The 14191-nt window shown below is 33.2% G+C and overlaps 1 protein-coding gene across 1 annotated transcript in view; it reads right to left on the bottom strand.

The window, feature by feature from the left end:
* LRRIQ1 (leucine rich repeats and IQ motif containing 1) overlaps positions 1 to 14108 on the bottom strand; it is a 171021-nt gene extending 156913 nt beyond the window's left edge. Inside the window, exons 1-6 of the mRNA XM_010975087.3 lie at positions 14056 to 14108; positions 11127 to 11271; positions 9859 to 9970; positions 5304 to 5395; positions 3919 to 4036; positions 3161 to 3384 (exon numbers count right to left, since the gene is read on the bottom strand). Of these exons, the coding sequence (XP_010973389.3) occupies positions 3161 to 3384; positions 3919 to 4036; positions 5304 to 5395; positions 9859 to 9970; positions 11127 to 11267 (687 nt within the window). The 5' untranslated portion in view covers positions 11268 to 11271; positions 14056 to 14108. The remainder of the gene's footprint in view (positions 1 to 3160; positions 3385 to 3918; positions 4037 to 5303; positions 5396 to 9858; positions 9971 to 11126; positions 11272 to 14055) is intronic.
* Between the last annotated feature and the right edge of the window lie 83 nt (positions 14109 to 14191).

The raw sequence follows: 14191 nt of genomic DNA, 5'->3' as shown, positions 1-14191 counted from the left end.
GGGAATATTATCATATGTTCACACAATACCCCAAATTTAGCAGAGTAACTTTATCACAAGAGAAGAACTATGAGGTTTACAATAGGAATAGGTGTTATAATTACAGGATCATGAAAGGTTTCATACAGAAGATTGTATTTGAAATGATTAGGCTTTTAAGGGATTATATAAACATGTTAGGCATGTTAAATGTTTTTGACCTAGGAAAAAGATTACAGCTCTGCTTTGAGAAAATTTTAAGGTCACTTTAGAGTTAGAGAAAGTAAGCCAAGGAGACACTAAGGAGATCAGTGAAGTAGGTGTAGAGAAATCCATGTGAGAGTCAACGAGGGCCCTCCATAGATGGGTGGCAGCAATCAGAAGAGATGCAGAAACAACGTAAATACAAAACCACCACAAACTGCCAACAGACTGGATAAAAGGAAGCAGGAAAAGTTCTTTGGACATTATCTTATAGGAGCTGTGGGAACTTTTGATGGCCTTTAAGCAGGGAAATCATTTTTTTAAGAAAATAATTATCCTTCTTACTGCACTACAGTGCACGAGCTTACAGAATACAAGACCAAAAGTAGGGAGAGAAATTAGAGAATATAGTAAGTATTCCAAGCTAGCCATTATGACACTGTGAACTATGGATTAACAGTAGATATATGGATGAGACAATGGATAATACAACAAGACAGAAGAGTCAAAAATTGTCCTCATCTTTCTCTGCTTGGACTGTGGTAATAAGTGTGACTCATCAAAATAAGGAATACCAGAGGAGGGTCATGATTCAGAAAGAAAGTGCATTCAGTTTTAGATACATTAAGTTCTGAGTATAAAAGAGCTATGTAGTTCACTTTTTTTTTTGTTGTTGTTATAACCATAGACTTGGTTCTGAACAGCCATGGTTGTGGATGAGATTTTCTTGAAAGTACACAGAAAAAGAAAAGAAAGGACAAAGGATGGAATCCTTGGTAGGACCACATTCAAGGAGAAAGAGAGAAAGAGAAGCCTAAAATAGGTATAAAGGAAGAATGGCCAAACATGTAAGAATATAATCAAGGAAGTATGGCCCCACAGAAGTCAAAAGAAAAAGAAATGGTCAGCAATCAAATTTTTACTGGCATAAAATGCTACAGAGGACAAAATAAAAGCTGAAACAGAACCTGTGAGTATGGTTCTAGAAATCATTGGTTATTTTTGTCAAAAGCAGTTTTATTCACTGTTGTGATGGTGATAGATACCTAGCAGGTTTCAGACTGAATGAAAGACAAGGAAATGGATAGAGCAAAAGTAACTACTCCGTAAGAAGCCTGACTGTGATGAGCAGAGCTAAAGAGCAGCTAAAGTGAGACATATAAACCCAGATGATCTCATGATTTTTCTTCTGTTTTTTTCCCTAGGATGGGGGAAAACTGAACATGCTTATAAACAATAAGAAAGGAAGTAGTTGTAGGGGTGTTTCAACATATAGGAAAAAATAGAGGTAAACTAGGAAATGACAGAATATAGAGCAAAGAAGGCAAGGCTAGCCTTTGGTAGAAGAAACCTTTCTTACTGAGGTAAGAGCAAGCAAAAGAAAAAAAAGGTGACAACATAGATTGATGCTAACTAGAAGTGGAGGAATTTCTTAACTGATGCAAAAATGTTATGTGATCATTTGCTAATAATGAGGAGGAAGGAATTGAGTATAATTCTTAAGGAAAGAGATTTACAATCGATGTTTTGGAAAATGGAAGAGGAAGCTAACAAAGGACACAGAAAAGAATTACTGAATAAGTAATATTTAGAATCTATCATAAAATTATGGAATGGTTCCACAGGGAAACTGCTAAGGCCCAAGGCATAACAAAGCACACAGTTAGGAACTTATTAAAACTACTGATGTCAAATATGTTTTTAAAATCATAATTTTATGATATAGCAAGAATTACTTTCAAAAACTAAGTTACCATTCTTTGAGGGTAGGGCCCTGGTATTAAAACGCTTTTGTACCATCTAAGCATATAGCTAAAAGCTTTGTCCTTGACTTAGTCAGTAAATTTTTGTTATAAAACAAATAATAATTATAATTTGGCAGAACAGAATTTAAAAATCAGATTTTTTTTTAGAAAACATCTGAAAATGTCACTAACAACCAATAGCAATGATGCATTTTAGCACAAGCCAGCAAACACTACTCCAATAAGCTACCTTATAGCCACTCCTATTCTGGAATTGAAAAAAAAAGCTTCTGACTTTTGAAAATGACTAATCTGGCCTGTGGAAAGGAAAATATAACTAAAAGAAAGTGAAAGATTCATAGCTTACTATTAGGAAAAGTCATGGCTAAACTAGTTCTGCAATATTATCATTGGTTATAATTTATTTATTTTCTGTGTAATCAGGAAATGTAATATACTCAATATAGAGTGGCTAGAACACCCTGAACTGCATACGTAACTACTTGCCAATGTACCCCACATGGAACACTCAAAACTGGTAAGTTCTGAGTAATACATAGATCAACTTTAGCAATGTAACACAGAGAAGTAAGCCCTGCCTGTTATCCTTACATTCTAAGGATCCTGATGGCCCACAAGTAGGTCCTAGAAATCCACCCATTTCTCAATATGCCAATACCATGACCTAAGGATGTGGACCTCCTGGGTTGCAGTTGGGGGGAAACAGAAATAAAAACAACACAAAACTCCTTCACATCAAAAATTTCTAGTCCCAAGAATTAGCTCAATTATGGGAATAAGCCATCACCTACATGACTGAACCACTTCAACCAAGTATGTTTTACATAATTACTAGATAGCAAACCACACAGCAAGGACATTACATGATCAAGAAAATTCTGTTGCCTTTTCCTACATTTAGAAAGATATGAAAAAGCAACAATTTATGTTATAAATATCAGCCTTTCTAGGACAATCTTCGAAGCCTCATAGGCTCTGGCCACCCCCAAGATCCAAAACACTACCTGAATTTCCAATGGATTTCAACGAAAACTAATCATGAAGTCCATATTAATACTGCCAAGCCACAGTCAACTGCTTTGATTATTAGGACTAATTAAAACTCATAATGGATCTTAATCCACACCATAAACCAATACAATAATACTGTTCAGAAGTAGCAACTGATTCAAAAATGCATGAAAAACAAAAACAAAAACAGAAAAACTTACTCTCTGAATATTCTCTAATTTCTTCTTTTCAACTTCAAATTGTTTCATCCAGCAATGTCTTTTTTCTTCTTCTTCTTGAAACTGCTTTTCTTCTCTATCCCTCTGAGCTCTGAGAGTTTCTTTCTCTTGGTCTTCCAGCTCTTTCTGTTTGTCTTGCCAAGCCTCAAAAGACTGCCTACATCTTTCTTCCACTTCACAGTATCCAAAATTTATATCAGCATCATCTGTACTCATGAAGAGAAAAATTTTAAATTGAAGTTGTCAAAACTGAACCAATGTAAAGATAAAAGTAATCTCAAAATAAAGAAATAATGTCAACATCTTACCAAAGTATAAGTGATAATATGCAAAAAGGAATAAATAGTAATTCCATTGCAATCAATAAAGAAATCACATAACTTGCCTTAAGTTATTCCACAAAACCTCTATAAAATATAATGTGTGTGTGTGTGCGTATGCGTGTGTGTGTAATTAAGGAACATGGTTACAAGACATTTAAAAAAATTTAAGTCTGAGTATATATCTATTGCAGTCAGCTATAAATGTGGAACAATTTTAAATCTACTTACGTCAAGTTAATTTAGAAGCCATAAAAAAGCTATGAGAATATGTAATTAAATAGTGTAGTTAAATGCATAACAATTTTCAAATATCGTGACTATATTCTTCTAAATGTCAAAACATTCTAAATTTGTTTCAGATAATTATGATCAATCACATAAAAATTATCACAAATATCATCAAGAAGTTTAGCTTACCTGGCAAAACATGTTCATCCACAGGCAAGTCACAAGGACCAGGCTCTGGCACAGAATCAGGACGGCGACAATGAGTTTTACTTCTCATAAATTCTTCTTTTTCTATTTCAGATAACATCTAAGAGGTTAAAAAGTGCCAATAATTTAAAAAATAGAGAGTAAAATCTATCATTTTAATAATATATTTAGTATGTCGATACACATATCTAGAACTTTATTTTTTTAAATCTCTCTTGAATACAATTCTATAGCACATTGATAATTATTCTCTTCATGGTGAAGAAAAATGTTTTTCCCATGCAAGCAAACTGTACTTTATCCCCCTTATGTTTTTCCAAATTCTAATTACTTTCTAATATTTACTCATAATACTCAAACTGCTTGAGAATCATGTCAAAATGTTTCTACTAATATGTGTTTTCCTCCTAATACATTTCTGTATTTCTTATCTGTAGTGACTGCTCACATATACGCTGTTAATATATTCAGTATGTTTTAAAAACAGAAGTGTTCTCTAATTTACCGAGTTATACACAAGTCATAATTTTGATTAATACTTTTCCATAATTAGACTCCCACTGCACTCTAGCTTGAAAGATATAGGGTACCTATTCCCATGAAGTAGCAGCATCATAATTCAAAATCAGTATTTCAGGTCTGAGTGTTACCAAAAAAAAAAAGTAAGAAACATATGTATAAGTAATTTTCAGATTATGTTAAACATGTACAGAGCAAGAACAGAGTTTGGTAAAGTCAGAGTTGGGTAAAATGAGAAGTAAACATGAGTTCAAGGTGCGAAACCTGTGGACTTTCTCTTGTACGTTTCTGGAGGTTTTAACTACAGGCTCTCCTTTACTCTTACTTTCTTAGGGATGTTTTTATTTTTATGTTAAAAAAAAAACAACCTAACAGAAACTCTGCATTTAAAGTTTCCATAGAGTCTGTTTAGTCCAATTTAAAAAATTAAATAAAAAATTAATACCTACATTAAAAAAAGTTTCCACAGAGTATTTAAAGTCTCCACTGGATGATAGCACATTCTTAAGCAAGGTAATAATATTAGAGTATATTTTGATTTTCCTTGGAGCTTTTAGGGAAAAAATATGGTTCAGTATATTTCTTCTGTTTTATCTATATGCACATTAAATTCCCAAGTATTAATGGTTCAAATCACTTTTTAAAATATTTTTAAATATTGAAATTTGCATTGCTTTATATTATACGCCAGACAAGAAAATAAAATCAAAAATTATTTGCTTAAAATAATTAAATTTTTAATTTTTAAGTCAGTGAACTTTTAATCAGTGAACTATATCATCTGACATGAAAGGGAAAGGTAAAATTCTAACTGTAATATTGAATACTTTCAGTCAAACAACATATACCTTCAATAATTGTTCTGGATTTTCTTTACATTCAGTTGACAATTCTATCCTTAAATGCATATGATTATTAGAAACTGCTCCATAACTATAGCCTATAGAAAGAAAAAAATATTATAACTTTAATTATTAGAGCAAGGCACAACACATTAAAATTCCAGACCCTTTAATCATCCTTTAATCTCAAATTCTGCCATAGTATATTCTTTTTTTTCTCTTGTTTTATGTCTTTCTTTATTTATTCTGTCTTTAACCCTTTATCTCCACTCCCTCCACACACCCTCAAAATAAGCAATTTTAGTATCTGAATGTTCTTTAAAAAGTTCTCTTTCTGTGTTCTCAGAAAGTAGTTTTTATTTTGTAGGCATGTATTTTTAAATGTACTCCAAAGCTACTATTATCTCTCTTATTTTGTGGCTTACTTTTTTTACTGAGCACTGTTTTTCATTTCCTTCCACTTTGCCAGGTGCTAACATTTAATCTGTTGTTTCATATTGATGCCTACTATTCCACGGTGTGCACTACTCACTCACAGTGTTGTACTATCCACTCGTGCATTGATGAATACCCATGTTTCCCCCAAGTCCGTGCCACCACAAATAACCCTTCAAAGAACATCCTTATATTAGTCCCCTTCTGGACATGTAGAGAATTTGTTTTATATTTCTTAGGAGAAGAACTGCTGGGCTATAGGGTATGAAACTATTTAATGTATCCAGGTAATGCCAGTTGCTTTCCAGAAGTGGAGGAACGAGTCCTGCAGCAGTGCAAGTTTCTACATTTCCACATCCCTGACAACATTAGTAATTATGTAGTCGTCTAATTTTTGCTGTTTTGATAAAGGCAAATTGAAATCTCATTGTTGGTTTGCCATAGTATATTCTTGATCATAACTCAAAACAACAGAAAAATACTGAAGAATAATCAGAGGAAATCTGTACTCTTTATTCTAAAAATGAAAGTAATAGATTTTTACAGCACTCTTTATCACCTTTCATTGTCTAGACTGAAGTTTATTTTCCATGTACACAGAATAAAGCTGTGTTTAATATGCAGACACTGTGATTTGAAATCAACAAAGGTTCAATTCCACCTGCCACAATCTAGTAATATCATCTTGTACAAGATATTGAAAATGCGTTAATAAAAGTATTGGTTTACAATATTATAATTACTAACATGAGTGAAGTGAACTTTCATTTCTAATTTTGTGAGTTGTTTAATTTTATTCTTTTTATCATCAGTATAGATGTAGTTATGTTTCCTTTCCTTTTTCAATTTAAGTGTTTTATTATGGTAATGTTCCTTAGTAGTAAGATATTTTTCACAGATGACCATTCTACCAGATAACTGACTATTCACACCTATTCTGTCCGATATTATAGATTTCCTTTTCAACACCTATTCACAATCTCTCTGGCATGCTTTCCTATGCGAGAGGCTGAAAAGCAAAAATAACATTCTCCAGATTCTTTGGAGCTAGGTTTCTGAGGGTGATTTAGGTTCTGCCAAATGATACATGTGTGCAAGTCTTTATTTTCATAAAAATATTACGTGTGAAGAGAGGCAGGAAGAGATACTGTCTTTTTTCTGGCCCAGACTATGACAGAGGGGGCTTCGGGTTGGAGATAGGAGTGAGTAGTAGAGGATTAATGTCTCTGAATTTCTTCACTGTATCAGACAGCAGTGCCTGCTGCAGCCCAGTTCTACAATGTATGTGCGTGTACATTTTCTACACTTTGGATGTTCAGCCTAGAATCTGTTTCTTCAGTTCTATTAACAATTCTCTTATTTATTATAGAAGCTAGTCTCCCACACTTCCTAGTATGTATACCCTATGTAGTTCCCTCCTACACAGAATCTGTGCTGAGCCTGGGACGCCATCAGGATGTGGTAGAAATGATGTTGCATGACTTCTGAGAAAAAGTCATGTGAAGTTTTACCAGGTTCCACCTTACTCTCCTGATATCTTGTTCATGGGACACTGTTTCTCAGAATCCAGGTGCCATGCAAGCAATGGAGGGAGACCACATGCAGGCACCTCTAGCTGACAGCTCCTGCTGAACTCCCAGCCAACAGTTAGCATCAACTGCCAGCCTTTTGAGTGAGTCATTTTAGAATTCCAACCCAGTAAAGACTTGAGATGACTGCAGCCCTAACCAACATCTGACTGTAAATGCATAAGAAATCCAAGTAAGAACTACTTAGCTAAGCCCAGTCAACTCACAGAACTATAAAAGGTAACAACATACTGTAATTTTAAACCACTAAGTTTGCTTTACACAAACACCCTTAAAACCTTACTGTTTAACATAGCTAAAATAGTTTCTGTCTACAACTGAGAGCCCTGATCAATACATCCATATCCATAAATAAAATTAGCCTCTAGTTTCTCTTGTGTGTGTGTTCTGCTCACACAGTTTTGTATTTGAAATCTGCAGCTTTTTATAAATAAAATATAATCTGCAGATTTTGGCTCCTTGATGGATTGTAATAATTGAATCGCAAAATTCTTCCTAGTTCCTAATGACATTTGAGAAGAAATTTCTTTGCACCGTCTTGTCAGATTATTGATTTAATCATATTTTCTGCTTTTTCAAGCAATCTTGATAATTTGAATTTTCTTGGAAAATTATTCTATTCATTGAGTCTATCAAATCTATTGAATTAGAGCTGTACACAGGATTTTGTAATTTGCTAAACCACTGCTATAACTGTAATTATATAATGTTTCATGTAACTAATTTTCTATAATTACGCTTCCTTTAATTTTTTTATAATTAGGCTCTATAATTGCCAATATATTTAAAATATATTTTCATTGTATAAACTTGAGTAAAAAAAATAAGCAAACCATTAAAACCCCCCATAACTCAACTATGATGACCACTGCTAAAATCTGAAAAGTCTACGTATCATAAGTCTTTACATATCCTTTCACACAGGTGCTCACAACAAAAACCTTAGAGCCAGTTTCCTCTCTTCCTTTCATATAAGTCCATTAAAAATACTTTAGTTCTTTTTACCTTAAAAATGGCTTCTAGAATATGACCATTTTCCACCATTTCTACTCAAATTACTCTCATCTGTAGCTATACTATTGCAATAGTCTTGCAGTAGACTCTATCTTCTCTACACAGTCCCCAGAATGACTGCCTCGAAATACATCAGATACTGCCACTCCTTACTCAAAAACTTCACATATTCAGGATGGAATCCAAAGTCCACACTTTGGATTTATAAGAATCCTGTATGATCTAACCACTCATTTTCTTAGATACAACCTCAAAAGCTTACTGCTCTTCAGACATATGCCTTGGCCTTTATAATTCCCTCCTTCTGGAACACCAGCTCTCCAGGGACCCACGTGGCTCGCCTTCTCATTCACTGAGATATTCATGTGGCTTACTGCCCCATTATCAGTCATTACTTAAAATCACCTGCTCAGAGAGGCCTTCCCTTACTTAGCCCATCTAAAAGAGTAACCTTCAATCTCTATCCCTTTATCTTGAAATCTTTCCTTCACAGAAGTTGTCATAATTGAAATATTACTTACCTATTTATTTATTGTCTGTCTTCCCACACGGGAACATTAGCATAGGCAATCAGGACCTTTGCCTATTTGTTCCCTGCTATATTCTTAGTGGCTAGAATACATCTTTTACACAATAATATTTTTGGTACAAATATCTGTGAATATCCACATTATAATACACACTAATATTTGCAAAAGTGACATTTAATTTCCTAATAAATTTTTTATTGAACTACAGTTGATTTACAACATTGTGTTAGCTTCAGGTATATGGTAGAGTGATTCAGATATATATATCATATATATATATATATATATATAAAATTATATATACATATTCTTCTTCAGATTCTTTTCCATTATAGATTAGAAAAAGATATTGAATAAAAAAGATATTGAATATAGTTCCTTGTGCTATACAGTAAATCCTTATTGTTTATTTTTATATATAGTGGTGTGGACATAATAATTTGAATAGCTATTATGTCATTAAATATTGTCCAAGTCATCCTTTTTTTTAATGAGTGTACTGTTAGATACAGATCCTGTTGAACAAGTAGATTTTTGCCATTTTTCATTATAAGTCAAGTCATGACTAATTCTAGTTAAATATTTGTTTATTATTCTTAGAATAATTCCAAGAAGTAAATTTGCTCAGTTTAAGTAAATAAAGATTGTGAGGTGTTGATATAAATTATATTTTTCTCCAAAAATATGTGTCAGTTGACATTCTAAAAGAGTCCCATGATTAGTTATCTTTAACATAGTGTAACAGAATGCCTGGTTTTAATTAGGACTGGCAAAACAAACTGTGGCTAGTATTCATTGGAGACATAAAGAAGGTAGTAAGAAAAAACAAATGAATGAATTAAATTGAACAGTCCACTATACTGTACTTTACTTGTGATAAATGCACATATCTATAATATGAGATAAGAACTTCAAGCAATTTAATTTTATAAATTGTAAATTATTCATACTTACAGAAAACTTATCTGCCAAGCAGATGAAAACTGTACTTACTTAAAACATCAGTATCTTCCAAGTCCTGAAGAATGAGCTCTTCAACAGTTTTACTCTTATTCTTTATGATGTTAATACAGTGAAGAACTGACTCGGGTAATTCATCCAAATCCTAAAAAATTGAATAAGAAAGAAATTGTAAAATTCTTTATTAAAACTATACTTCCAAATTTTGATACAAATTTTGATATGCCAAAAATTTGAGCAGAATGTGTAAATGAGGTAAAAGGGCTCCATATAAAGAGCATAGTCCAAGGAAATATATTTGTTTACAATTTCATTTTCAAGTGGCTATGAATTGCATCCATGATTCTGTTGGATTTCATATTCAAATGAAGAATTTCAGAATTTTTAGTCTTATTTGAATTAACCGTGAATAAAAAAGACATAATAATGTAAAATAATTAATTTTTCCAAAAGTGTTATGTAGTTTACTGCAATACTAGTTAAAAATCAAAGTGTAATTATTTTTTGAAATTTGACAAATGAGTTTTTTGGAAAAAGTTTACTTGAAAAGATTTTGAAACAGCAAAACAACGGAATTTGACCCATTTGATATTCAGAGATATAAAACCCCAATGGGCAAAAATTAGCAGAATAATGGAAAAGAATACATAGCTTGCATAGATTATATAACAACTAAATATATACAACAGATATGACAAATCAATTGAGAAGAGGTAGATTATTCCACACTGACACTGGGAATAATTGCTAAATATGTACAGTAAAATTTCAAATTCAATCTACATTTTATAGCATACCTGAAAATAAGTTTCCATTGGATTAAGGATTTTGATATAAAAGAACGAATCCATAAATAAATTTTTTAGGTATATAAACATTGGAAAAAAATACACAAATGAAAAGAAAACGTTTGATTTCCAAAAATGTAACTATTTCTGTAGGCCTAACTATTTCACATAAAGTTTGCTTTTCATTCATGTCTAATCACATCAGAATGCTCATGATTAAGTAAAAAACACAGGACGCAAATATATATGTGTGTGTATATACGTATACACACACACATAATAATATATATAATCCCAGTTTTGCAAAAAATGCGCACATATACATGTGAAATTATAGGTGATTTCTACCTTCGATATAACTTTTCTACTTAAATATCTACTAATATACATTGTTTAAATATGATCCTAAGGTAAAAAATGAATAAGTATATAAAACATACTGAGAAAAGTAATATTTCTCCTAAAAAGCTTACTCTAGTTCAATGGCTCAAAAGTACAACACTTAACACTTACTGTATCACTATTGTCACTCTTGGTTTCTGATTTTGAATCACTATCAAGATCATCTTTTTCCAAGGAAGAAATACTGATTTTATCCAATTCAGCTTCTATTTCTTCCTTGAGCTTTGCATCATCATCATCAGTGTCTTCCATCACCCTGCATAAAAAAACATAGAACCACTTGAAGAAAACTGAAAAGGCTAACTGTCAGTAAAAACTATAGGTTCTTTAATGTGCCATACCAACCCAACATCTTCTACATAAAATTGTTTTAGTTTAACAAACTTTTATCACACCTTATTATGGTTGTATTATATACTAAATAACATTGATTTCTCCCTATATTCATTCATGATTTCTTTAACGTTTGACTGCAAGATGATCGACTCTAATAATACCCTTTAAATTCTCTAAAGTAAAAGTTACATGGAATGGACTGGTGTATCTTCCTGAACCAAGAAACTTCATAATATAACTTATTTTTCCTGGTAATAACTAATGGCAAAATATCTCTGAATAGCTTAAATACGCAGCGATTGAAATACCCATAAGATAACATGCTATGTCTATACAAGGGAAACATCTGGCTAGCTTCTACTCATTAAGTCAGAGTTACTCATTTTACAAAATAGCCACATGTTTTTACCAACAATAACGTGTTGTAATAATGGATAATGTATGGCTTATAAGTTCAATACTTATTTCATTTAAATCTTTAATGCTTGTAATGGATATAGGTCAAGCAGTGCATTCATTATAGTACGTCTTTACATCATCATTATTAACCACCATCAGTCAAGCTCATTATCCGCCCAGCAATCCCTCTGAACAACCTCTAGTCCAATCATCTTAAAATTGTAGATTTGAACAGTCAGTTCATTCCTATTAAAAAAAGATAATACCTTTGCCTGCCCTTCCTCTAGCTATAGATATCACATATCTTTCTTTCACACATAAATGATTTAATTGGCCTGATTTTCATGTACTTCATAAACTCAGAGAAATGAAATTTTATGTTCATACTTAAACTTGTGCAGAAATGTTCACAACAGTTTTATGCATTATAGTCCCAAACTGGAAACAGTTAAAAAAAAAAGTCCCCCCATAGGCGAATAGTTAAACCAACTCTAGTTACATCCACACCATGGAATAGTACTCAGCAATAAAAGGTAGGAACCATTGCTATAAGCCACAGTACCAATGAATCACCATGAATCTCCAGGGAACTATGCTGAATAAAAAGCCCACACCAAAAGGTAACATATTATATGATTCCATTCATGTGACATTTTTGAAACACCAAAATTTTATAAAAATGAGGACAGATTAGTGATTTCCACTAATGGGGTGGATGGGGTTGGAAGAAGATGGTTATGGTGATAATAGGGCAACATGAGAGATTCTTGTAGTGTTGGAACTGTTCAGTATCTTGATCGTGGTTGTAAGTAAGCATATTCAGATGATAAATACTGTATATAAAGTAATACACCAGCAAATGAGTACAAAAAATTGAAGAAATCTGTATAAGGTGAGAATAAGACTGCACCAATATCAATATCCTGGTCGTGATATTACACTATAGTTAACAAAACATTACCATAGAGACAATGGACTGAGTGTATAAGAAATATTTCTGCATTATTTCTTAAAGCTGGACATGAATCTACAATCACCTCGATAAGAATTTAAAGATATTCTCAGTATTCCCTAAGAAAACAGTTAACTACATTATGATGGATCCATAGAATGGAATACTATATAAGACCTTTAAAAAATGGGTACCTTTACTGTACTCCTTTGGAAAGGTATCCAAAAAGGAATAACTGAATAAAGGTTAAGTGGCAAGAAAACTACGCAGAGTCACATCTCTTTCGTGTAACTACACACACATACACTTTTTTTAGACACAGAAACTTTTTGGAAGAAATTGGGGAACTTTTAAAATTTTCACTTCATACCTTTATGTTGAGTGATTTTTTAAAACTCATGAACATGTACTACTTTTTATAACTTTAAAGGCAACTTTAAAAGATTCCATTTTACTCATAACCTCCCTCTTTCAAAATAAAATAAAACAAAATAAAACAAACAAAAAAAGCAAAACGGTATCCCATAATCAGAGTTTTGCTAGGTGGAAAATTAGATTTTTTTTTTAACGTGGCTATAAAGCAGAATACGCAGATACACAAAACTTTCTGCAGAAAGGCAGGCAGGAGAATAGGGTAAAGGAAAGAGACATTCCCATTCTATGTCCCTGTCTGCTCATCTACTGGCTCTTTACCTCAGCCCTGTCCAACTATGCATTTAAGCAACACATGTGATTTTAAATTTTCTAGCAGCAACTTTTTAAAATGCAAAGAGAAACAGGTTAAATTAATTTAATAATTATTCAACCCAATATATACAAAATATTATTTCAACATAAAATCAATAGAAAAATTATTAATTATAAGGCCAAGGTAAAAGTTTACATTTCTTTTTCGTATACTAATTCTTCGAAATCTGACGTGTATTTTACACCTACAGCACATTTCAACTAGGACTAGCTGCATTAAAGCCCTCAACAGCCACCTGTAGCTAGTGCTTACAAGACAGGACAGTGCAGGCGTAGACGGGTCCTACAGCAAATGGGCTAGAGTAAACTACTTCAAGTTGACAATAAATCACTTGGAGTTGGCTAAAGCTGCCAAAAATGGAAAATTTTAAGGAACTCCACCCTTTAACTATATAGTTCTTCATGTTCTGAGTAAACTATCGAAATCTCCAAAACTGAAAGGAGCCTCTAGGTCCGCAGACTGGCGCAGCCACCCGCTCGGCGCGCGGTTCTCTCTCTGCCCTAAAGCCCGGCCTCGGCGGAGAGGGGCCCGGCTCCGCCTGCGCCCCCGCAGCTCTGCCTCCCTTCCCGCTACACGAACCCCAGCCTTGAGGGACCCCGGCTCACCCAGCAGAGGCTAAATCCTCCGGTGGTTGGAAGACAGCGCCCAGAGCCTCCAAACAAAGAGTAACCACGGCAACCGCCAATCCCAAGGAAGATGGACCGGCCTTTCCTTACCGGTGCCCCAGTAGGACAAACTAAC

This window comes from Camelus dromedarius, chromosome 11, assembly GCF_036321535.1.
Source record: "Camelus dromedarius isolate mCamDro1 chromosome 11, mCamDro1.pat, whole genome shotgun sequence".
NCBI classification, from domain to species: Eukaryota; Metazoa; Chordata; class Mammalia; order Artiodactyla; family Camelidae; genus Camelus; species Camelus dromedarius.
The sequence above is the reverse complement of the archived record's forward strand: the minus strand, read 5'-3'. Positions and strand labels throughout refer to the sequence as shown.